The sequence below is a fragment of the Hyla sarda genome, chromosome 11 (genome assembly GCF_029499605.1).
Source record: "Hyla sarda isolate aHylSar1 chromosome 11, aHylSar1.hap1, whole genome shotgun sequence".
NCBI lineage: Eukaryota > Metazoa > Chordata > Amphibia > Anura > Hylidae > Hyla > Hyla sarda.
Genome location: NC_079199.1, coordinates 52,810,417 through 52,837,165, shown reverse-complemented (window position 1 = coordinate 52,837,165; position 26,749 = coordinate 52,810,417). Strand labels below are relative to the sequence as shown.

The following is a 26,749-nucleotide window of genomic DNA, read 5'->3' as shown; positions in this document are numbered from 1 at the left end:
GAGCAATTTTCACCCCCATATGGGGTTTTTCTGAATCGTGAAAAATTGGGCTTCAAATTGTGGGGGGGTATTTTCTTATATTATCCTTTTTTTAAAATGTAAAATTTTTGGGAAACCAAGCATTTTAGATAAAAAAAATTATTATTATTATTATTTTTTTTTTACATATGCAAAAGTCGTGAATCACCTGTGGGGTATTAAGGTTCACTTTACCACTTGTTACGTTCCCCGAGGGGTCTAGTTTCCAAGATGGTATGCCATGTGGTTTTTTTTTTTGCTGTCCTGGCACCATAGGGGCTTCCTAAAGGTGACATGCCCCCCAAAAACTATTTGTCGCTCCTTCCCTTCTGAGCCCTCTACTGCGCCCGCTGAACAATTAACATAGACATATGTCCTTACTCGAGAGAAATTGGGTTTCAAATACAAGTAAAAATTTTCTCCTTTTTATCCCTTGCAAAAATTGGGTCTACAAGAACATGCGAGTGTAAAAAATGAAGATTTTGAATTATCTCCTTCACTTTGCTGCTATTCCTGTGAAACACCCAAAGGGTTAATACACTTACTGAATGTCATTTTGAATACTTTGGAGGGTGCAGTTTTTATAATGGGGTATTTCTAATATGAAGACCCTTCAAATCCACTTCAAAACTGAACTGGTCCCTGAAAAATAGTGAGTTTGAAGATTTTGTGAAAAATTTCAAAATGGCTGCTGAACTTTGAAGCCCTCTGGTGTCTTCCAAAAGTAAAAACTCATAAATTTTATGATGCAAACATAAAGTAGACATATTGTATATGTGAACCAAAAAAAAAATTTTTTTGAATATCCATTTTTCTTACAAGCAGAGAGCTTCAAAGTTAGAAAAATGCTACATTTTCATTTTTTTCATCAAATTTGGGGATTTTTCACCAAGAAAGGATGCAAGTTACCATAAAATTTTACCACTAAGTTAAAGTAGAATATGTCACGAAAAAACAATCTCGGAATCAGAATGAGAACTAAAAGCATTCCAGAGTTATTAATGTTTAAAGTGACAGTGGTCAGATTTGCAAAAAACGCTCTGGTCCTTAAGGTGTAAAATGGCCTGGTCCTTAAGGGGTTAATATTGGACGCAAAAAAGTTCAGCATGTTCTCCTCTGTGGGATAGCACCCGTCATAGTTCCAATGAGTGTTCTAAAAAAAGAAAGAAAGAAGGAAAACAGCATATTAGTAAATAGTATCAATAATAACAAATCACTACAGTTGATCAAATCTAGAGGGGACATAGTCACAGCAGTCTGTCATAATTTATGCTGTGTAAATTTGCGGTGTGACTATAAACTCCACATTTAGACTGAAGTTTGTAGATCCACTTAAGTTCCCTCTTTTTCAAAAAGGCTAACCCGATCACCACCCCGTTTTGAAGGGGGGATGTGGTCAATTAACCAGCCTAGCGGTATTCTCGAGCGTGACTCGGGGTTAATTTTCGCTGCTAGAAGCGGTAACCCCGAGTCACGCTCGGGGTAGAATTGCAGAGTTGCTGTGCGGGCTGCACAGTATATCGCAAAAGCAATCGAATCGCGATTTTTGCTTTTTGCGATGTAGTGATGCAGCCCCCGGGAAAATATGTGATTATCTGCTCGGGTCGGCTCCCGTGGCGGGGGCCGTCCAGAGCAGGTAAAGACATATACTAAAAGTCAGTGTTTCTCAACCAGGGGGCCTCCAGATGTTGCAAAACTACAACTATCAGCATGCCCGGACAGCCAAAGGCTGTCCGGGCATGCTGGGAGCAGTAGTTTCACAACAGCTGTAGGCCCCCTGGTAGAAAAACCCTGAACTAAGTGTAAAAGTAAAAAGGAAGAAAAAAAAAATAAAAATTTTGCTCACCTAATCCCGGTCCCTGCAGATGTCGTTCCTCCGTGCGCTCTGGTCACTGCTCTATTCATCTTACAGGACCTTTCCCTTTTCAGCCAATCACAGGCCACAGTGGTGTAAAGCCTGTGATTGGCTGAAGGGGAAAGCGCTTGTTCTGCAGCAAATACACTACGTTTGAAATCTGCCCGGCAAACCCAGTGTATACTGCTGCAGGACAAGACAAGGTGACAGAGGGGGGAATGTGACACAGGGGAGAATGTAACAGGGGGGGGGGGGGGGGGGGGGGGAATGTGACAGAGGGGGGAATGTGACAAGGGGGGGGGGGGGTGACGGGGGAGGAATGTGACAAAGGGGGGATGTGACGGGGGGGGAGTGGAATGTAACAAGGGGGGGAATGTGACAGGGGGGATGAATGTGACTGGGGGGGAGAGTGTAACAAGGGGGAGAATGTGACGGGGGGGGAGAATGTGACAGGGGGGGGGGAATGTGATGGGGGGGGGAATGTGATGGGGGGGGAAATGTGACAAGGGAGGGGGAATGTGACGGGGGGGGAGATGTGGAATTTCAATGCAAAAAATTGTACCGCTTTTGGTACAAATTTCCAGACGGAATCATACCGCTAGGGAGGTTAAAATACATTTGAGGTCTTGCTCATGGTGATTGGCGAATACTGAATCTGTGTTGGTTCATCCTGGTCTTAAAATCACATGTGGTCTCCCCCACATAGAGGAGACCACATGGACAGACCAGGACGTATACAACAAAATCTGAGGTGCAAGTTAAGTAATATTTAATCTTGTAACTTTTACCTGGATGTACAAAACTTGGCCCCTTCATCATGTATTTACAATTTACGCATTGTCGGCAGGGGTATGAACCCCGGCCGGCAACGCTAAGGTTTCTCTGTGGATTATGTTTCAGGGACACATCGGACTTTACCAATCTGTCCCTGAGGTTGGTACCTCGTCTATATGATAGAAGAGGACGAGTTTGGAATTCGGGGATATCTTGAAAGCTATTTTGTAAAATGCCCCAATGCTTGTTGAGTATAGAGGCAATCTCTTTGGATTGGCCACTATAAGTGGACACAAACGGGATGCGAGGACTAGATTTTTTTGACCTACTATTAGAAGTCTGTAATAGGTCATGTGTATTTAAAGAAAGGACACGAGATTTGCCCTCATGCAGTAGTTTTGGAGGATAGCCTCGCAGTTTAAAATTAAGTATCATCCTATCCAATGTAGGTTCAAGCTTGTCATTCACACCGATGATGCGTCTTGCCCGTAGCATCTGGCTAGTGGGCAAAGATCGCACCATCGGGCGAGGGTGGCAGCTGGAAAAATGCCGAATTCAGTTGCAGTCAGTCTCTTTGACATAGAGCTCTGTAACCAGACGGTTAGCATCAATCCTGACTAATGTGTCCAGGAATGATACTTCCGTCTCGAATGCATGTAACGTAAATTTAATGTTAGGGTTGAGTGCATTCAATTACATATGAAAAGAATGTAGGTGGTCCATATCGCCCTCCCCCAAGCCAAAAACACATTGTCTATATATCGCCACCACCCCAGCAAATGGCTGGAGTGGTGGGATACATAGACGCCAGACTCCTCCAACACCGCCATGAACACGTTAGCGTACGTGGGCGCCACGTTCGTGCCCATGGTGGTGCCGGAGGTCTGGAGGTAAAAAGAATCCTTGAACATAAAGTAATTATTTTTAAGTACCAATTCCAAAAGGGAAACAATAAAGTTAGTCTTCTGAGCAGTAAAATCATGTTCCACGCTGGACCTCACAGCCTGCACACCCCCACCATGAGGGATGGAGGTGAACAGGCTTACGACGTCCAGCGTGGCATTAGTGGCACCAGGTGGTAGTACAATGTCAGCTATTTTCGACAGAAAGTCAGATGTGTCACGTAAGTAAGATCTAGCCTTAACAGCGTAAGGGCGTAAAATTTGCTTCACAAAGATCAAGTGGCTGGTAATGGACCCCTGGCCAGACGCAATCGGTCTGCCAGGGGGGTCCACCAGCGACTTGTGGATCTTTGGGAGCAAATAAAGTAATAGGGTGTAATAGGGTGAGTAACAAATAAATAGTCATACAATTTTTTGTTAATCAAGTTCTCACTCAGAGCATTGTCGAGGACAGTTTTTATTCTCAGACTAATCGCATGTACTGGATCTCTACTCAATTTGAAGTACGTGGCTGTATCACCAAGTTGGCGTTCCGCCTCCTTGATATACTTTCCCCGGTCTATGACCACGATGGCTCCACCGTTGTCAGCGGGTTTCACCGCGTTGCCTGTATTACCTCTGGAATAAACACTTGCACATTGATTTGGAGTGCTGCGGTCGCCTTCTTGTCTGTATTACCCCTTGGACTCAGGACCGGGGTCCCTGAGACTGTCTGCACCCACTTACTGTGGGCTTGGGAGTGCTGCTCTTCAACAAAGAAAATATATATATATATATATATATATATATAATATATACACCGTATTTATCGGCGTATAACACGCACTTTTTAGGCTAAAATTTTTAGCCTAAAGTCTATGTGCGCGTTATACGCCGATACACCCCCAGGAAAGGCAGAGGGAGAGAGGCCATCGCTGCCGACTTCTCTCCCCCTGCCTTTCCTGGGGTCTAGAGCCCTGCTGCCGGCCCTTCTCTCCCCCTGGCTATCGGCGCCGCTGCCCGTTCTGTCCCCCTGACTATCGATGCCGGCGCCCCATTGCCGGCGCCGATAGCCAGGGGGAGAGAAGCGGTGCTGATAGCCAGGGGGGAGAGAAGGGGCAGCGGCGCCGGCAATGGGTGCCGCTGCCCCTTCTCTCCCCCGTGGCTGTTGGCGCTCCGGCGTGCGTCCCCTGCATCGTTGCTATGCGCTGCGCTGCGCGGCGCATGACGTCAGTGCGCCGTGCAGTGCATAGCAACGATGCAAGGGACGCATGCCGGAGGCCTGAAGCAGCGCGGACCCGACCCCGGCAACAGGTAATTATGCCACCGGGGATGGGGGGAGGCAACTGGGCAGCGGCGCCGGCAATGGGTGCCGCTGCCCCTTCTCTCCCCCTGGCTGCCGATAGCCAGGGGGAGAGAAGGGCCGGCAGCAGGGCTCTAAGGCAGGGAGAGAGAAGCGGGCAGCGACGGCCTCTCTCCCCCTGCCTTTCCTGGGGGTGTATCGGGGTATACACGCGCACACACGCACCCTCATGTTACCATGGATATTTGTGTAAAAAACTTTTTTTTACCCAAATATCCTTGGTAAAATGAGGGTGCGTGTTATAGGCCGGTGCGTGGTATACCCCGATAAATACGGTATATAAAATATATATATATTTTTTTGCAGGGTATGATTCCCAATCCTTTGATGAGGATTTAGCGGGTAAATCAGTGTTCCTATTGGAAGATACTGATCAACTTGTTAAAGCTGTGAGGTCAGCTATGGGATAAGAAGAACCTAATAAACAGAAATCCATCCAATATTTAATGTTTTGAAATGTATGGTATTCCCAGTCCATAAAACAATTTCTCATCTAATTAAAAATGAATGGGAAAGTCCGGATAAAAAATCCTTCATACCAAGAGCATTAAAGAAGAAATATCCTTTTGATGAAAATGATAGAAAAAATTGGAATAGATCACCTAAAATTGATGTGTCCATAGCCAAAGTGTCTAAGACAGGTGCTATATCATTTGAAGATCTGGGTGTTTTAACCCTTTAACGACAATGGACGTGGTACTTAACGCACCATGACGTATATTTATGTGCCGCCATGATCAAGCGCGGCAGGTCCTGGCTGCTTTCTGCAGCCAGGGACCCGCCGGTAATGGCGGACATCCGCGATCGCGCGGATGTCCGCCATTAACCCCTCAGATGCTGTGATCAATACAGATCATCCAGCATGGCGGCCGGAGGTCCCCTCACCTGGCTCCAGCCGTCTCCCGGGGTCTTCTGCTCTGGTATGAGATCGAGCAGAAGCAGAAGATCACCGTTAATACTGATCAGTGCTATGTCCTATAAATAGTATTGCTATGAATAGTCCCCTGTGGGGACATAAAAAGTGTAAAAAAAATAAATAAAAAAAAGGTCAAAAAATTTTAAAAGTCCCCTCCCCCAATAAAAAAGTAAAACATCAGTTTTCCCATTTTACCCCCAAAAAAGCATACATTTTTTTATAATTAAATACACATATTTGGTATCGCCGCATGCGTAAAAGTCTGAACTATTAAAATATATTATCCAGTACGGTTAACGGCGTAAATGTTAAAAAAAATAAAAGTCCAAAATTGCTGCTTTTTTGTCATATTTTATTCCCAAAAAAACGTATAACATTTAAAAAAAAAAAGTAAAATCTAAGCAAAAGTGGTACTGATAAAAACTACAGATCATGGCGCAAAAAAATGAGCCCTCATATCGCCCCATATACTGGAAAAATTAGAAAGTTATAGGTGGTCAAAATAGGGCAATGTCAAGCAAAATAGCAACATTTTAAGATAGAAGCATGAAGATCAACTATAAACCTGTCAAAAGACTTTTTTGGCACCCCTAGACTTGAGGGACGCCTATCTGCATGTGCCGATTCATGAAAATTTGCAAAAGTATCTAAGACTGGAGGTTCATGTAGATTTGTAGCGGTTACATCTTCAGTTCTGTGCCCTCCCCTTCGGGATATCTATCGCCCCAAGGGTCTTCACAAAGATTGTGACAGAGATGGCAGCACACATTCGAGAAGGGGATGGAGTTTTTGTGCCGTATCTAGACTACTTCCTCTTGGTAGCAGAATCAAAAGAGAAGGTGATCTTTTCTAGAACGTACAGTGGACATTCCAGAGAAATTAGGATGGTTAATTAATTGTGATAAGTCTTCCCCTTCTACACAGCTAAATATTTTTCTGGGAATCTTGTTGAATTCCAACTGACAAAAATATTTTCTTCCATCACATAAGGTAGAAAAGATGATTTATCTGATTAGAGAAGTTTCCACTTCTCCCTGTGTTTGTCCATTAGGAAGGGCATGTCTCTTTTGGGATTGTTCACAGCAGCTATTCCCGCAGTTCCCTGGGCCCAAGGGCACTCTAGAGTGCTTCAGTTAGAGTGGTTGAAATTTTGGGATGGATATAAAGTGGATCTGGTGGGAAGATAACTCTCTCTGCCAATTTAATTTCCTCTCTTAAGCGGTGGTTAAATGTTGATAATCTTTTTAAAGGTTTGGATTGGAGATCCCCTCTTCTGTTAATTATAACTACAAGTTAAGTGCAGGATACTTCTTCAAACTACAAAGAATTGTTAGAAGTCCTTCGTGCGCTTCAATCTTTGGGATCCACTACTCAGGGAAAAGATGTTAAGATTCTGTCTGATAACACTTCTGCTGTATCTGAAATTAATAGACAAGGTTCCACAAGAAGCCCTGGTCTAATGATTTCACATTCTATCCCTGGCAGTTATATCTAAATTCTATCTCAGCCGTCCATTTAAAAGGAGAATTAAATACCAGGGCGGACTATCTCCGCCGTCATCCAGTTGGTCAGGGTAAATGGCAAGACCTGGGGAAGACCTCAGGTAGACTTGTTTGCCACCAGGATAAACCATCAAGTCAACAGGTTCTAAGCTCTGTCCCCAGCAGACAAAGGACAGAAGACAAGGAGAGCTATTCCAAAACTGTAACTGGGCTCTTGCATATGCCTTTCCTCCTCTGATTCTCATCCCCAGAGTAATAAAAAAAAAAGTAGACAGTGGTGTTGATAGCCCCCTTCTGGCCTCTGAGGGCATGGTTCTCTTGCCTCAGAAACATTTCAGTCACAGACCCTTGGGTACTCCTGGAGCTTCAAGATCTAGTAATTCTTAGGTCTAAGGGACTGTCAATTTCTACTCTACAAGTAAGCAGAATACCTGTGACTTCAACGATCTACTTTAGAATATGGAATAAATATTTGGAAACCTCAAATCTTTCTTCCATAGGCTTTAATAAACCAAACATTGCCTCCATCCTGGAATTTTTAGAAAAAGGTTTTGAAAAAAAGGGTTGATAGCCGCTACACTTGACCTCTTAAGGACGCAGGGCGTACTTGTACGCCCTGAGCCCTCTCCTTTTCTATTTCGCAGGGCCACGGCTCTAACAACTGTCCGGGACCCGTGGCTAATAGCGTGCCCACTGATCGTGGTGCCGTGCGCTATTAACCCTTTAGACGCGCCATTCAAAGTTGATCGCTGCGTCTAAAGTGAAAGTAAACCACTCCCGGCTAGCTCAGGTGGCTGTTCGGGACCGCCGCGGCGAAATTGCGGCATCCCGAACAGCGGGAACACACAAGGAGGGTGCCTACCTTCCTCATATGTGTCCAATTGCCGAATGACTGCTCAGATCTCAGGCGATCCAGGCATGAGCAGTCAAGCAGCGTAATCATTGATCAATGTTATCCTATGGGGAGAGCCTCAGCATCACCCTGCAGACCCTGACCAGCTTTGGCTGGATTGTCAACCGGGAAAAATACAACCTTTTGTCCAACTAAGTCTCTGATATTTTTTGAGATCTGCTTCGACACAGCGGCAGCCAGTCTTACTCTTCAGGAGGACAAGATGCACGACTTGCCTATGGGGGTTCGTGTGCTTCGCCTTGGACCGATTCCTATTCGCTCCTGTATGGCGGTACTCGGTAGGATAAAGGCGGCCATAGAAGCGGTTCCCTTTGTGCAATTTTGGTATCGCCCTCTCCAGTTCGTCATCCTCTCACAGTGGGACGGGTTCCCTCTTTCTCTCCATCGTAGGATCTGGCTGCTTTCTCCTCCTGGTGGCTTCGGTCACTCATTTCTGCCGCTTCTCTGGCAGGTCCTGGCCACGGATGCAAGGTGTCTTCCAAGGCAAGACTGTTCAGGGCCAGTGGACCCCTCAGGAGTCCTATCTCCCCATCAATGTTCTGGAGCTTCGGTCAATCTTCCTCTGCCGCCTTCATTTGGAGCAGCTTCTGCGGAATCTTCTAGTGCGGGTCCAGACGGACAACACCACGGGGGTGGTGTATATCAATCACCAAGGTGGCACCCGAAGTGCGTTGACGATGAAGGTGGTTGCCAGGATTTTTACCTGGGCAGAACGCCGCGGACCTTCTGAGTCGCTCCACAGCTAATCCAGGGGAGTGGTCCCTCCACCTGGAAGTCTTCGCTCAGATATGCAGTCGCTGAGGACCCTGGATGTAGACCTGTTTGCATCCCGCCTGAACAGGAAGGTACTGCGGTTTGTTGCCAGGTCCCAAGATCCCCTGGCATTAGCGGTGGATGCTCTGGTGGTCCCATGGATCTCCTTCTTTTTCCCCTACCTCTTCCCTCAGTTTCCCCTCCTTCCCAAGGTTGTCCAGAAGATCAAGGTGGCGGGCATCTTTGCGATTCTGGTTGCCCCATCATGCGTGGTTCGCAGACATGGTTCGTCTCACCGCGGACGTTCCCTTCCGTCTTCCAGATGTCCCTACCTGCTCTCACAAGGACCCCTCTGCCATTTTACTTCCGCTGCATTTAACATTGTGGCGGTTAAAACCACGGTTGAGTAACGACCTCGGTCTCCCACCTCCTTTTCCCTGCCTAGTGTCTCTTGTGTTTTTTTTTTGCAGGCTGGTTGGAGACACGCAGATTTCAGCTCTTTCTATCCTCTTTCAGTATCCTCTAGGGTCTAATACACATGTTCGCACGTTTTTGCAGGGCTTAGCTCATGAGGTCCCTCCTTACCTGTCTCCCACTCTACCATGGTATTCGCATTCTCCTGCTGTTCCCCTTTCCCATTTCTTCATCAGGATAAGGTGGTTCTTCGGCTGGTGCCCTCTTTTCTGCCTACAGTTGTTTCTTCATTCCATATTGTTTTGCACTCTTTCTGCCCGGACCTTCCCACCCCCAGGAGTGCCTGTTCCATTAACTGGATGTGGTACAGGCCTACTTGTCGGTTAAACCTTTCTTCCGGCGTTGTGACTCGCTGTTCGTCCTTCTGGAAGGGCGGCGCAAGGGGCTCCAGGCCTCTAAGGGGACGATCTCCTTTTGGATAAGGTCCTCCATCTCGGAGGCTTAATGCTGTAAGGGAAAGGTCCCCCCCCTTCCTTGTCACGGCTAATTCCACCTGCGCTATGGGAGCCTACTGGGCGGTCAACCACAGGGCCTCAGTTCTGCAGGTTTTCAAAGTAGCTACTTTGTCATCCTTGCCCACCTTTGCCAAGTTTTACAGTGTTCATACTTTTGCGTCTGCTGACGCGGGGCTGGGCCGCAAGGTTTTGCAGGAGGTGGTTCAGTCATCCGCCTGATTCCGTTCTGGCTGGGATGTTGTTTATTTCCTCCCCAGGGACTGCTTTGGGACTTCCCATGGTTCCTTTGTACCCCAATGAAACGATCGAGAAAAGTAGATTTTTTATACTTACTGTAAAATCTTTCTCAGAGCTTCTATTGGGGGACAGAGCACCCGCCTATTATTTGTTGGTTGGTTTGTTGGCCAGCCAGGTACTTTCGCCTGTTCTTGGAGGGGTTTGACCTTTTTGTCTGGGTTTTGTTTTGGACTGTATTCTCTTCTTGGTCGGTTTCTCCTACTGCCTTGGGACTAAACTGATTAGCTCAGAGCCAGGCGGTGGTTATATCCTGCTGGGAAGGGCCGACTTTCTTTCGTTTTTTGCCTAGTGTTAGCCTCCTAGTGGCAAGCAGCATATACCCATGGCTCCTGTATCTCCCAATAGAAGCTCTGAAAAAGATTTTACAGTTAGTATAAAAAATCTACTTATCTCTGCTCTGGGGACCTTATTTAGTCAAAACATTTCGGACCATCCTTGGATTATAAAATTTATTAAATCGGTTCAAGTACTGCAGTTGTTTAAAGATGTCCGTGCTCCTTCATGGGACTTTACTATTGTCCTTAATTCATTATGCCAGCATCCATTTGAACCCCTGTCCTCTGTTCCCCTCAAAGTGTTAGCCCAAAAAACAATCTTGTTGGTGGCAGTAACATCTGTCAGAAGAGTAGGTGAGATAGCAGCCCTATCAACTAATATACCATACACTCAGATCCTGGAGGAAAGAATTGTGCTTAGACCAGACCCAGCTTTCCTATCTCAGGTGGTAGTGCTCCCTTCCTTTTGTGATAATCCATCCAATGAAGGAGAAAAGAGGTTCCATCTGCTTGATGCCTGTAGATGTATGATGGAATATCTTCACAGAACCAGTTCCTTCAGTTAGTCGGATGAAATTTTTGTGTAGACTTCTGGGCAAAATATAGGGTGAGAGAGCTAGAGGGGAGTCCATTTCTAGATGGATCAGACAGGCAATTGCTGCAGCTTATATGTCTTCAAACTAATTTTCACCTTCTGGTTTGAAAGCCCATTCAACCAGGGCAGTCGCTTCTTTATTGGCAGAAAAAAGGGGAGCCTCTGTTAAACAAATTTGTAGAGCAGCTACCTGGTCATCTCTACATATCTTCTATCGCCACTATAGGCTGAATTTGGGTGACCTTTCTTCTTGGTCTTTCATCCGTAAGGTTCTTCAAGCTTCTTATCCCAGCCTAGAGTTCTCTGGTATTCTCTCTGGTGGTGCTGTCGTGACAGGGTGGAAAATCTGTAATTACTCACCGGTAGTTCTGTTTCCTCTGATTTACAACAGCACCATGGCCTATTCCCACCCTTCTTTTTCTGTGCACTGGGTTTTAGTTCCCGTTGGTGTTGCAAAAAAAAAAAAAAAAAAAAAAAAAAAAAGCGAGGGGTTCTACAATGGTGTTGGTTAGTTGTTAAATTTGTTATTTTTGTGTGTGCTTACCAATTGGAAGTGTCTAGGTCTAAGTAATTCACTGGGGCTTGGGAAAGCTTCAGGTTTCCTGTCCCTGGTGGAGGAGTCCATCTATCTGGTGGTGCTGTCGTGACTACGAGGAACAGAATTAGCGGTGAGTAATTACCGTCTTTCTGGGACTTCAGAATAAGCCATGTTGACTTTGACTCCTGGCACCCCTGCCAATTAGCTGTTCAGTGAAGCCACAGCACCCCGATGTGCACACTAACTGGAGGCAGAGGCAGATTTGACGGCACCATTCATTATGTTGTGGCTGGGTAACTGCAGTTCAGCTCTCATTCACTTGCTACCATAACTGAGGAGAGATGTGGTTTCCGTTAGTGTTAAGTAGTGTAGTACCTGAAGGGTCCATGTCTGCGAGCGCTGCTGCCGTGTAGCGGTGCTGTACTATTACTTTGCAGATTATACTGTTCTCTTTAACATCTATTTGTCTCAGTGTTACATGTTACCATGGTTTGTATTGATGGGACAATCCCTTTTTATAATTTTTTACAAGTTTAGTTAAAATATCTGCCGGCAACCCTGATAAAGCTAAGTTCTGCTTGACATGTTTGTTTTTGGCATCCTCAGATAGGTGCTCTTGCAGTTAGTGGAAAAGAGGAACAGAATCCGTATGATGGGGAGCTGACATATTTGGGGAGAGTTCTTGCACAGTTACCTGTTGATCTGCAGCTTGGAAAACTCATAGTCCTTGGCCATGTTTTTGGATGCCTGGATGAGTGTCTTATCATTGGTATGAATAGAGGATAAGATGTAGTACAGTGTTTTTCTGCCTTGTTATTCACACTAAATGTATTCCTTTGCATCTGTTTTATTATTTCACAGCTGCCGCACTGTCCCTAAGAAATTTCTTTGCTATGCCTTTTAGGCAGCACCTGGATGGATATAGGTAGATCTCCAGTCATAATATGACATAATTGTTTTCATTAACATTTTGTATATCTTACTAATGTCATTCTAATATCTCTTGATTTATAGGAGTAAACTAAGTTATGCTGGACAGAGTAGAAGTGATTGCATCGCACTTGTTGATGCCTTCAGGGTAAACTTAGTGTTATTGTAATTTGTCTGATTTGTCTGAGCAACGTGGAACATCCTTATTCCTTTGTTTTTTCCTTTGCAGTACTGGCAACATTGCAAGGAAAGAGGTGACCTTAGACATACCAAGGTATGCACGCAAGGAACTGCATTCCCTTATGCAAGCTTTTGCTTCTCATTGAATGTTACCTTCTTTTTAGCAGTTAATTTAGGCCTTTAAAGTAAATGTTTTATGGGCTATGGGTGCTATTTCCAGATCAAATAATATATTTGGTATTTATTTGGTAGGATGAACTGCAGTGGGGCAAGTCAAATTACTTCCAGATAAAGAGAATACGAGAGGTGAGTATAACGTTTTACAAAAGCTGAAGAGCCACTGGTTTATGGGATATGTTATCCCTGGAAGACAAGTCTTCATTTTTAAACCTTTTGGCCCATTCAAATCAATGGATAGACTTTTCCGGTTATCTGCTTTGGCTAAAAAAGAGTGGAACCTTCTGTATCCCATCAGTGTCCCTATACATTTACATTCTTTATTAAAGATGTTGGTTATATGCTTGGGTGCATTATAAACTTCTAGGATGTTAATCATTTGCCATGTGTCTACTGCTGTATGTTAGGCTGCGTTCTCACCACGTTTTTAGCAATACGGGACCGTATACGGCTGGGGGGGGCGAAAACCGGGCACTCCCATATCCCAGCCGTATCCGACTCGTATGTAACGAATTTAAATGAGCTGACCGGAGTCAAACGCTGACTCCGGTTGGCTCATTTTTGCCCTGTATACGGTTCTCTAACTGGACCTAAAACCGCGGTATACCATGGTTTTAGGTCCGGTGGTAAAACCGTTTACAGGGCAAAAATGAGCCCACCGGAGTCAGTGTTTGACTCCGGTCAGCTCACTGAAATGCATTACATATGGTTGGATACGGCTGGGATATGTGAGCGCCCGGTTTTCGATCCCCCCCCCCCAGCCGTATACCGTCCTGTATTGCTAAAAACGTAGTGTGCACCCAGCCTTATAGGGCTTTTAAGTTCAACCCCTTATTGTGTGTTTTTTAATCTCGTAAAATAGTACATACTTTTGTGTCCTCTTATTTTTTTTATTTGACTTTTTAGGTGGCTGCCCTATATGAAGAGCTTAAAAACCGCATTGCCCGCCTTAACATGCATGTCACTCATCAGCCACACATGGATCCAGAGTACAAGTACAAACAGCGATTTATTCTTCAGGTATGACAACTCTTGTGAGCACATAGTAATTTCCCCCAACTTGGTGGCATATAAGAGGTTAAGAAATGTGTTGTATTAAGAAGTAAGTACTTAAAAAATTAAAAAATGACCTGTTAGTGTTACCTATAGTAAGCTTTGAGGAGGGGCTGATCACATAACTTTTTAAAGCTTAACAAACACCCGCTGCGGTCAAAACCTTGCACATGCTGTGTATTAGGATACTAATAAAGTTGTCAAACGTTACTCTGTTGGGTGCTGTTGGACTTTGTTTAAAAATCTATGATGGCTGGTTTTGTGGGTACTGGTCTGCTGATGTGCATCCTGATACCTCGAAGAGAGAAACCGTAAGCCATTATTGGTGCTGCTGGATTTTTTTTTTTTTCCTGAATGTTGTCAGAAGTTTTGCTTGGTCAGGGTGTTATAGCCACCCACAAATCCCTAGAATGAGCAAGGAGAAGCACTCTGCTGAATGCTACTCTCATGCTCTCTGCTCCACCTGTCTCATTGCAGGTGATAGGTTCTATAGCATGTCTGAGGAATCTGTTTCCTGCACTGAGGTGGGAGAGAGCAGTGAGCTGTGAAAGAATTACTCAAGTGAGTGCTTCTCCTGGCTTGGTGTAGCGATCAGTAGGGGTCTGAACATGTCCGCACGACATGGCAGAAGTTTTTTAGTGACTTATATTTTGAAAAGATGAATAAATGCTACTTAACAGTTTATACATTTTAGAAGTTTTGCACTTTTTTTCTCTATTTGTGAAGCCACTCCCTTTACCCAAACTTTCTATCCCAAACCAACAATATATATCAAAAGTATAGAGGTCCTTCAACATAAAATATTAAAGAGGTACTCCGGGGAACTAAACTTACCAGACAATTATCCCCTACCCGGTGGATTGTAGATGCAATGAGCGTGTGATTGTACTATGTATGGAATGTACTCACGTCTACATAGTATGTTGTGTGTGTGACGTTTGTAGGCATGTGCATACAGTATATATTGTGTTTTATATATTTGTGTGTGCATTCAGTGGTTGATTATATTTTCGAAAGTCTGTAATAAATGTAGGACATGGAAATCCCTGCCTTGCAGTAGCAGGCTTAATTAATTTAGTCAAAATGATAATTCTGCCTAAATGCTTGTGTGTATTGGTACAAGTTGCAGTCTCTCCTTTCTCCTGTCACTTGGGGCTCAAATAGACCTATACTGGATTTTTAGCAGTCATTAAAGGGGTAGTCCAGTGCTGAAAAATGTATCCCCTATCCTAAGCATAGGGGATAAGTTTCAGATCGCGGGGGGACTGACCGCTGGGGGCCCCCCCGCGATCTCCTGTATGGGGCCCCAGCTCGCTGGCCAGATAGCGGGTGTTGACCACCGCACGAAGCGGTGGCTGACACGCCCCCTCAATACTTCGCTATGGCAGAGACGGAGATTGCTGAAGGCAGCGCTCCGACACTGCCATAGAGTTGTATTGAGGAGGCGTGTCAGCCGCCGCTTTGTGCGATGGTCAACACGCCCCCTTCCCGCGGGCTGCCGGGGGCCCCGTACAGGAGATCGTGGGGGGGCCCCCTGCGATCTGAAACGTATTCCCTATCCATAGGATAGGGGATAAGTTTTTCAGGACTAGATATCTCCTTTTAGTCAGACCTGTGGCGTAACACCAAATTTTTGTCATCTCTCGTGTCATTAGATCTGCAGTTCTGGATAGCATCTGGGTGACTAATCTCAATAATGTCTATGAGAATGATGTCTTAAAATCCTTCATGGAACTACACTCATGGCCATAAATAATTTTTCAAGAAAATGAAGTATTTCTCACAGAAAAGGATTGCAGTAACACTTATTTTGCTATACACATGTTTATTCTCTTTGTGTGCATTGGAACTAAACCAAAAAAGGAGGAAAAAAAGCAAATTGGACATAATGTCACACCAAACTCCAAAAATTGTCTGGACAAAATTGTCACCCTTTCAAAATTGTGGAAAAATAAGATTGCATGTGATGCTCCTTTAAACTCACCTGGGGCAAGTAACAGGTGTGGGCAATATAAAAATCACAACTGAAAGCAACTAAAAAGGAGAGAAGTTCACTTAGTCTTTGCATTTTGTGTGTGTGCGCCACACTAAGCATGGACAACAGAAAGAGAAGAGCACTGTCTGAGGACTTGAGAACCAAAATTGGGGAAAAATATCAAAATTTCAAGGTTACTTTGTCATCAGTGTGCAACATTATCAAGAAGTTTGCAACCCATGGCACTGTAGCTAATCTCCCTGGGCATGGACGGAAGAGAAAAATTGATGAAAGTTGTCAACGCAGGATAGTCCAGATGGTGGATAAGCAGCCCCAAACAAGTTCCAAAGATATTCATGCTGTCATGCTGGCTCGGGGAGCATCAGTGTCAGCGCAAACTATCCGTCCACATTTAAATTAAATGAGGACCCCACTGCTGACACAGAGACATAAAAAAGCAAGACTACATTTTGCCAAAATGAACGGGAGTAAGCCAAAATCCTTTTGGGAAAATGTCTTGTGGACAGATGAGACTAAGAGCTTTTTGGTAAAGCACATCATTCTACTGTTTACCGAAAACGGAATGAGGCCTACAAAGAAAAGAACACAGTACCTACAGTGAAATATGGTGGAGGTTCAATGCTGTTTTGGGGTGGTTTTGCTGCCTTTGGCACTGGGTGCCTTGAATGCGTGCAAGGCATCATGAAATCTGAGGATTATCAACGGATTTTGGGTCACACTGTACAGCCAAGTTAGACCTGGGCGTTATGACCAAAAATGTGTATCATGGTAAAATGTGCTCCACGGTATTTAACGGTATCCCCCCAATCATGTGACCCGTGGGCGCTGCTTCTCTTCCCGCCCCCCCCTCCTGGTTTATCAGCCTAGCACTGCGCTGTCCCCCACATCGGACAACTAATCATGTTACCCGCAAGCGCTGCTCTCCTCATCCTCCTGTGAGTTGCGGGTCCCGGCGCTGGAACTCTGTACTGTACTACATATTCCTGTGCCGGGGCTGCAAAAATAAACTTTAACTCGCCTTCCTACGTTCCCCCGTTGCTCAGGTATCGGCCTCACGCTGGGGATGGGAACATCACTGGCCAGGTGGGGGGGAGGGGCCCAACCGATATTGTGATATGATTCATATCGTGCAGAATTTTTTTTTCGGTATTTGGTATGAACCGGTGTACCACCCAGTACTAAGCCCAGAAAGCTGGGTTTGCATCCGAGATCTTGGGTCTTCCAGCAGGACTATGACCCCAAACATATGTCAACGCACCCAGAAATGGACGGCAACAAAGCGCTGGAGAGTTCTGAAGTGGCCAGCAATAAATCCCATTGAACACCTGTATAGAGATCTTAAAATTGCTGTTGGGAAAAGGCGCCATTCCAATAAGATAGACCTGGAGCAATTTGCAAAGGAATAGTGGTCCAACATTCCGGCTGAGAGGTGTAAGAAGCTTATTGATGGTTATAGGAAGTAATGGATTTCAGTAATTTTTTCCAAAAGGTGTGCAACCAAATATTAAGTGAAGGGTGCCAATAATTTTGTCCAGACCATTTTTGGAGTTTGGTGTGACATTATGTCCAGTTTGCTTTTTTTTCCACCCTTTTTGGTTTAATACACACAAAGTTACTGCAATCCTTTTCTGTGAGAATACTTAATTTTCTTGAAAAATTTCAGGAGTGCCAACATTTACAGCCATGACTGTACTTAAGAGTCTTATTTTTTATACATATTTTAATTTTCCCCATCCTAGGGCTCCTATTTCAGATTATCCTCTGATTGGGCTGCTGAGATCTCTGGGTCCTAGGCGACTCGTGTCCATCCTTCACACTCCCTTTATCCAAGCAAAGATCGTTCTGTCTCTACTTCCTGCTGAAACACATTGGAAAGCCATGTACCTTTCCTCACAAATTATTACTTTAAAGGGTTTTTCTCAGCCAAAACTAACTCATCCCCTAGCCACAAAATAGGCAGAAAGAGTCCGACCTCTGGGAACCCCCCCCCAAATCCCCTCCCCTGGGATCTCTGGAACGAGACCCCGGGTCTCAATGAGGAATGCATGTGGTAGACAGCACCTTCTCTATTAATTTGTAAAGGAGCTCCGGTGATGCCAGAGCACACGTGCCCCTCACTAAGTGCCGGGTCCCATTCGGGAGATAACAGGGAGGGCCCAGCAGTTGGACCCCCTGCGATTGGCTACTTGCTGGACAACCCTTTGTTATGGTGTCCCCAGTAATAAACAATAAATTAATTGAAATGTATATAATATATGACTGCTACCTCACGCCTAGTAGACTAAGTAAAATGGGACAGATTCCTACTGACACATGCCAACGCTGCTATACTTAAAGAGGCACTGTCATTATGAAAAACTTTTTGTTTTATAGTACTACTGATAAGGTGACTTTTTTAAATATACATATATTTTAAAAAAAATGTTTTTTTTTTTACTAAAAAATAAAAATAGCTGCCACTTGGGGTCATCTGTCTTCATGCAGACAGACTACTCTGTATTTTGCAGCATACTGGATACCAGTCTTAAGTGTGTTGGTGTCCAGTATGGGAGATCACCATTGCACCACTACAGCCTTCAGCTGTTACTACACTATAATCCCATAATGGAAGTTGTAGTTTTGCAACAGCTGGGGGTATAATCTTTGTAAAACTGCTTTAGAGCTGTGTATTCTCCAGCTGTGTGCCTCCGACTCTTGCAAAACTACAAAGGATGTGTGGGCATGCTGGGAGTTGTAGTTTTGCAACAGCTAAAGGAAACACTGCTCTAACACAGTGCTTTACAAACTGCAGCTCCAGCTGTTGCAATGCAGAACTACAACTCCCCCCCCCCAATAAGGCAAGAACAAAAAGCAAGTGAGCAACATATAAAGGCTATTTGTTAGGGATATATACAGGTTCTTCTAAAAAAAAAAAATAGCATATTGTGCTAAAGTTAATTATTTTCCATAATGTAATGCTAAAAATTTAACTTTCATATATTTTAGATTCATTGCACACCAACTGAAATATTTTAGGTCTTTTATTGTTTTAATACTGATGATTTTGGCATACAGCTCATGAAAACCCCAAATTCCTATCTCAAAAAATTAGAATATTTCATCCGACCAATAAAAGAAAAGTGTTTTTAATACAAAAAAAGTCGACCTTCAAATAATTATGTTCAGTAATGCACTCAATACTTGGTCGGGAATCCTTTTGCAGAAATGACTGCTTCAATGCGGCGTGGCATGGAGGCAATCAGCCTGTGGCACTGCTGAGCTGTTATGGAGGACCAGGATGCTTCGATAGCGGCCTTAAGCTCATCCAGAGTTTTGGGTCTTGCAGAAAAATGAAATCTTCATCTCCATAAAACTTTTCAGCAGATGGAAGCATGAAGTGCTCCAAAATCTCCTGATAGCTAGCTGCATTGACCCTGCCCTTGATAAAACACAGTGGACCAACACCAGCAGCTGACATGTTTCTGGTTCAAAGGTGGCTTGACCTGGGGAATGCGGCACCTGTAGCCCATTTCCTGCACACGCCTGTGCACGGTGGCTCTGGATGTTTCTAGTCCAGACTCAGTCCACTGCTTCCGCAGGTCCCCCAAGGTCTGGAATCGGTCCTTCTCCACAATCTTCCTCCGGGTCCGGTCACCTCTTCTCGTTGTGGAATGTTTTCTGCCTTGATACAGCACTCTGGGAACAGCCTATTTGTTCAGAAATTTCTTTCTGTGTCTTACCCTCTTGCTTGAGGGTGTCAATGATGGCCTTCTGGACAGCAGTCAGGTTGGCAGTCTTACCCATGATTGCGGTTTTGAGTAATGAACAAGGCTGGGAGTTTTTAAAAGCCTCAGGAATCTTTTGCAGGTGTTTAGTTAATACGTTGATTCAGATGATTAGGTTAATAGCTCGTTTAGAGAACCTTTTCATGATATGCTAATTTTTTAAGATAGGAATTTTGGGTTTTCATGAGCTGTATGCCAAAATCATCAGTATTAAAACAATAAAAGACCTGAAATATTTCAGTTGGTGTGCAATGAATCTAAAATGTATGAAAGTTAAATTTTTATCATTACATTATGGAAAATAATGAACTTTAGCACAATATGCTAATTTTTTTAGAACAACCTGTAGGTCCGTGACAGGTACGCTTTAAGGCATTTCCCTATAGTCTGTTTTTCTGAAGAGAATGATAACTTGTGTTATCTGATGTTGTAGCAGCCTCTATCCCTTTAGACCTCCTAATAGTTTTATTGGGTGGTCTCCTGGAGGAAATGTGGCTCCTCACATGTATGTACTTTTTACCAGAAACTCTTTTCTTGGCCCAAAAACAGATTGTTCTTAGATGGATCGACATGAGAGCCCTAACCAGGTGGATAATACTGTTGTACCCTTTTTGCAAAATGTGTTCAAGAATAAGAATGTCCCAAGAAATTTTGTAAATTTTGGGCGGCATGCTGTGCTTTACTCCTGACACAATATTCCGTGACTATGTTTAGGAGCATGCAATCCTCTCTATTACAAAGCATAGGATGATAAGAAGCAGTATTACATTTCTGGTAATAATCTGTATGCCAATGCATTTTTCTCATGGTATTTACATTTCTTCATGAAGATTTCACCCAAATACCTTTTGTACCTGTTTTTCTGGTTTGCCTGTTTCTTCTGTTTTTGTATGTATAATCACCTAAATGGCGTCTTTCATACTGTGGCATTCTGTTATTGTACCATATGGTTTTCCACTGTTAAAAAAACTAATTTAAAGAAAAATAAATAAAATACAGTGTTTAGACATTTAGTATTTGGAAAAAATTTAGACTCTGTCAGCACAGACATGGTAGTGAAGGGCCTTTTAAAGAGGACTGGCATCATCAGAGAGGATAACAAACATTGACTTTTTTTGTTTGTCTGTTTTTCTGACAAGATATTTCTTGTTCGGCACCATTGGGGGACACAGGAACTGTGGATATATCTTGCTGCCTCTAGGAGGCTGACACTAGGCATTAACAAAAGTCTGCCCTTCCTGGCAGGATATACCCGCCCACTGACTCTGAGCTAATCCGTTTTTGCTTAGTGTCTGGAACTCTCAAGACTTGGTCTACTTTTTATTGTTTTCTAGTTTTTCCAAGAGTATAAAATTTTTCTCTCCTTTGTTATTTTATCTAGGTTGGGGTGACGGGAACATGGCACCGCCTGATCCCCCACTTGCAAAGAAGGGGCACTGTACTCTTCTCGCCACTGACCATCGCTAGGGATGTGCCCTGGGTCTGGGCCCCCTTTTACCCCTGCTTTCCCCACTTGGTACTAGGTACTAGGATGGTTGAAGATGTCAGAGGTGAGTATGTTGGACACCTTCCTTGTAGGGAAGTACACCCTCTCCACCTTTTTCTCTGGATTTGGCTGGCTTAGCTGTTGGGTTTTTTCATGTCCAACCCCAGACCCGAACCCCCCACCAGACAGGCGGTTGCTGCCTTGGTTACATACTATTCCTGATCTGACTGTAAAACTAAAATGCCAGGTGGTTCGGCTGAGTCCACCTGCCTGCTCCGCTTCACGTTCCAGCCCCCCTGTACCTTCTGCCCAGGACGGCTCCCTGGAGCATGCAGTCTCTAACCCGCCCCCGGTTTGGGTGACCTCTCTCTTTGACGATCTCTGATCTAGCACAAGTTTACAGAGAGGTGACTACTACCTCAAAGCGGTCCTCCTTGCGCCCTCACTCCCGGAAAGCTCGTTCAGCCTTCTCTGGCCACCCCACCCGGCGCTCTCACAAGCACCCTAGGGTCATTTACTTAGAGTCCTCACTTGATGGAACGGCTTCATGCCGCTCTCGCTCCCTATCCCATCTACCAGGCAGCGTCTTCATTCCCACGGTCACTCTCATAGGGGCCACTCCCGATCTCCGGCCTGCCATTCCAGGTCTCCTACGCCTAGATCTGGAGCTTCCACTGCCCATTCCCGGTCTTCTGGTGAACTGGTGGATGCTGACTCGGATCCGCACTCGGAGGCCGAGGAGCTGCCATCCATATCTGACATGGTAGACAGTTTGGTGTCATCTGTCAGGGACACCTTTCACCTACAGGACCCTGGAACTTCGGACCCTGCTCCAGAAGTTTCCTTCTGCCGCACTCCCAAGGTCTTCAGTATTCATGCAGAGTTTGATGACCTGCTAAATGCAGCTTGGAAGCATCCTGAAAAACTCTTAGAAACTGCTGCGGGCTATGTTTCCATTTGCCTAGGGCCTGGTCTCCGAATGGATCGTCCCACCTACAGTGGACCATCTGGTCTCTCGCCTATACAAGTCCAACACTCATTCTCTAGCTGCTGCAGCTTCTTTCAAGGGTCCCGTGGACAAACTGAAAACTCAATCAATTTGTATTTGAAGCAGTAGAATCGACCTTGCTTCTGACGTTTGCCGCAACCTGGGTCTCCAAGGCGTTGTCGGCCTGGGCCTCCCAACTTCGCCAAGACATTTTATCCGACATCTGCTCAAGATGATCTGGCTGTCCTGGCTCACCAGATCTCCAACGCTTGTGAATATCTGTGCTCAGCGTCTCTAGAGTCTACGCTGTGCGGCCTTTGCTCCGGGCAATTTGGTTACTATCAACTGCCCTATGTGGCTGAAGGCCTGGAATGCCTTTTGCTGGTGGATGTCTTTTTGGAAAACGCCTGGATGAATTTCGGTGGCTACAAACGTTAAGAGCTCCTCAGAATAAGGTGCGTTGCGCCGATTCTCGCCCCCAAGTCCTCTTCGTTTGGCCCTTTTGGTCTTGTGCCTCGGGCCGCCAGGTCAAACCAGTGGCCTCGCAGTCTCGGAAGGCTACTTTCTTCAAAGCACGTCCCTCCTGGAAGCAGGACGGCCATTATGGACGCTTTTCCGCCAAACCAGGTCCCCTCAAGCCTACCTCCGCCTGAAGGGGCGCCCCCACCCGAGTCTTTCTTGGATGGATGGTCGCTTGTCACTCTTTCGGGACGTTTGGTTGGTGCAGGTCCAGGATTCCTGGGTTCGGGATGTTGTTTCCGACGGATGCCCGTCTCCCCATCAGTGTCCTGGATCTTCGGGCCATCTTTCTTTTCCTCCTCCACTGGGAGTTGCCACGGCAGTGACTTATATCAATCGCCAGGGGGGCACTTGCAGCCTCTCAGCAATGGCGGAGGTGACAAGGATTCTGGTCTAGGCTGAACGTTAGGTTCCCTCCATCTCGGCGATCCTCGTTCCGGGAGTGGACAATTGGCAAGCAGAATATGAGTCGCTCCTCGCTCAACCCTGGGAGTGGTTTCTTGAACGTTGGGGGACACCGGGCGCTGACCTCTTTTCCTTTCTGCAGGCGGGGCTGGAAACGCGTCTGGCGCTCAGTTCCCTTAAAGGGCAGGTGTTGCCGCTTTCCATTCTTTTTCAGCGCCCCCTGGTATCCGACCCTCATGTTCACACCTTCCTTCAGGGTGTGGCTCACGAGGCTCCTCCATACAGGTCCCCTACTCCACCCTGGGACCTGAATCAATACTCGTCGACTTACAAGGCGCCCAATTTGAGCTCCTCAGGGAGGTCTCTCTCTGCTTCCTTTCCTGGAAGTTGTCCTTTCTCCTCACCGTTGCCTCCATCCGGCGGGTGTCTGAACTGGCGGCTCTCTCCTGCCACCCCCCCTTCCTTGTCCTTCATCAGGACAAGACTGTGCTTTGGCCGGTGCCATCCTTTCTCTGTAAGGTTGTCTCTGCTTTCCATCTGAATGAGGATATTGTCAGTGATTCACTGTTAGTCATTCCGGAAGGCTGGCGCAAGGGGCTTCTAAAGCGACCATCTCCCGGTGGATCTGATTTGCCATCTTGAAGGCCTATCGTTCTAAAGGGAAGGCTCCACCTTTCCGGGTTACGGCACATTCCACCCGTTCACTTGGGGCCTCCTGGGAAGTCTACAACATGCTTCAGGCCTGTAAGGCTGCCACATGGTCATCCGTGCACACGTTTACAAAATCATACCAGGTGCACACTTCCGCGTCTGCTGACGCCGGGTTTGGGCATAATGTTTTGCAGGCGGCGGTGGGGTTGCCCTCTGCCTGGTTTTTCTCTGGCTGTGTTCTGCTTTCCACCCCGGGGACTGCTTTGTTACGTCCCATGGTTCCTGTGTCCCCCAGTGGAGCCGAACGAGAAAAGTAGATTTTTATATTTACTGTAAAATCTTTCTCCGCACCCACCCCACAAAACATAGTTGGTATGTTCGGTTATTTTTGTCTGTGCCTTACTTGGACTTCTGTTGTGTTTTTTTCATTTCCCTCCTACTGCTTTGGGACTAAACTGATTAGCTCGGTGGGCAGTGTATATCCTGCCAGGAGGGGCCGACTTCTTTTTTTGTTAATGCCTAGTGTCGGCGAGATATACCCACGGTTCCGGTGTCCCCCAATGGATCCTCTGAGAAAGAGATTTTTCAGTAAGTATATAAAAATCTACTTTTTCGTGTCCACAGTACTCTCCCTCCCATAGAAGTCAATGAGTCAGATCCAGACTACAGATTTGTATTGTTCATGTGGTTGCTGTAAAGCTTAACTCTAAATGCTGTTAACAGCAGTTCGGGAAATATATGAGGCGTGGTTCAAGTGATCGTTCAAGTGATCGTCGAGCTGCAAAATCCTGCAAAACGGACACTACACGAAAACCTGACAGGCCCTATTCAAAGTTAATCGGACACGTTGGTGTCTATGGTGCAATGCAGTACCAGATGTGAACACTGGCTAAGAAGAAAAAAAAATTTCAGTATACGGTATACCTATGAAAAAAAATTCTGGGTTATAATAGTTGCCGTGCTTCACAGCAAATGTTTGTTTGATTCTCAAATAATAATTGTAGTGTCTTTTCCCCCAGGTTGTAATGGCTGGAGCTTTTTATCCTAATTATTTTACTTTTGGGCAATCAGATGAAGAAACTGGAATGAGAGAGCTAGGTGGCAAGGACCCCAAAACTACTGTTGTGGTATGTCACTGTTATTACCTCCAGATGTGCAATATTGAGGGTTTTTTATACATTTTTTATTTTTTAAATCATAATCTAATCACTGCGTAAAGTAGAATTTGTATATACACAGTTTTCTTCTATGGGCTGTTACAGAGAAAATTCAGTGCTCAAAAGGTAGGCCATCCATGCATTACATGGGTAGGCCTGGAGTTGTGGTTCCTAAAGGGGGAGAGGTTTATGTGAGGAACCATGTTTTCTTGTGAATTGTATTGGGAAACTCAGCACTGTGGGTACAGGGGCTTACCACTAGGAGGTGATACTGTGTTAAGGTTTACCTTTAGAAAAATGAGAGCGCTTCTTGGTGTGATAAGAGAGATAATCAGTACAAAAGTGAAAAGCAAAGCAGCTCACCAGATGTGGTTGTGTAGCGTCATACACAGCAATGGTAAGCGCATCAAGAGGTAATGTATGCTCAGCCCTCTGGCTAGGCAAGGTATTGAATCGGTCTGGTTTCAAGGACAACGCCGGCTCCACGTGGAGCCGGTGTTCTCCTTGAGTCCAGACCGATTGAATACCTTAGTGTACAGAGTCTGCCCATGTGTTTTACTTAATGAATGCCTGTCCCTTCACTCTCAGTGGGCTTCCCTCAGGATGCAGTAACTTCAGTGTGGTCATATCCTATTACACCCCCAGTAGGGTAGATTTTTAGCAGCACAACTCTTATAGCTTCCTAGGATAACCGGTCAGGACTGAGGGTCTGGTAGGCTTGCCCCTTGGGCTTTAGCCCTCACTCCTCGACCCCATTCTCTCCCCCCAGGCATCATGTCCTTTTTTCAGGTTTACTTTTGGATCTTCCAAAGTAACCTTGTCCTACGGCAGTTGCAAAGCTATGTTTCAATTCAAAGCCTTCTTCCCAGGATCCCCCTTCCCTTCTTAGCCAGGAGTCTACCCCCTCTGAATGGGCTAGGTCCCTTTTCAAGGAAAACTGGTGACCTCCAGTGTATCCCAGTCGGTGGTCTAAGCCTTTGAGTGATTGCTGTCCCAGAAATCCACTCACACTGCGCTTTCTAAAGATGACATGGTTGAGTCTTCTCATCTGGCCTCCAGATATAGACCCCATAAGAAGGCCAGACAGTCCTCAGATAGATCCGATTCTTCTACCTTGCCCTCTGACAAAGCCAATACTGATGTTACTACCGTACTTCTATGTAAGTTCAGTTCACCTTCTTGTGGGATCTGTCTGAACAGGAAGAACAGCTTGCACCTGCCATGCAAGCCCTAATCAGAGCAGCGTGGAATACCTAACAGGTCACAGTCAAGTCTTCCCCTCTAAGATCTCTTCCTGTTGCAACAGGCTTTATCTTGTTTTCTTCCGCTACCACAAGGATACAAACAGGCACAAGCCTCTCTAAAAAAAAATCAATCTCTGTCTTTAGATCAACCTGTCTATAGATCAACCTTCTAGATAGGTTTTTGAGTTGTGGGGATGGGTGAAAGAGGGGAAAGGGCGAGGAGGGGAAGAAAGAGTGATGGAGATAGGGAGCAGAAGAAAGAAAGAGAGAAGAAAGTGAAGAGCGAGCGAGTGGGGGGGGGGGGGTGGGGTGCATGGGAAATGGCTGGAACTGTCAAAAATGCCATGGTGCAAAATATGGATAAAACAAACTGAAGATATGTACTGGAATATATATTTTTTTATTTTATTTTCTATGGTGTTTTTTTTTTCTTAAGGGGGGATTATTTTGCTTCAGTGCATTTTAAGGAGATTTATACAAAAAATAATCACCCAACCACCTTGCTCTACACTTTCTTCTTTCTTCCCCACCTTTATGCAAGTCTATGAAAGACTTGTAGGGATACAGACAGACAAGACAGCTCCAGGTCT

General features: G+C 45.3%; 1 protein-coding gene across 2 annotated transcripts in view; it reads left to right on the top strand.

Annotated features, from left to right (window-relative positions):
* TDRD9 (tudor domain containing 9) overlaps positions 1-26,749 on the top strand; it is a 318,925-nt gene that overhangs the window by 203,888 nt on the left and 88,288 nt on the right. The window contains exons 16-22 of one of the 2 annotated variants that reach the window (XM_056545567.1): positions 12,216-12,378; positions 12,471-12,534; positions 12,624-12,687; positions 12,769-12,813; positions 12,972-13,025; positions 13,803-13,916; positions 24,778-24,885. In XM_056545567.1, coding sequence (XP_056401542.1) covers positions 12,216-12,378; positions 12,471-12,534; positions 12,624-12,687; positions 12,769-12,813; positions 12,972-13,025; positions 13,803-13,916; positions 24,778-24,885 — 612 coding nt within the window. The remainder of the gene's footprint in view (positions 1-12,215; positions 12,379-12,470; positions 12,535-12,623; positions 12,688-12,768; positions 12,814-12,971; positions 13,026-13,802; positions 13,917-24,777; positions 24,886-26,749) is intronic. The other variant, XM_056545568.1, reaches the window with a different exon arrangement.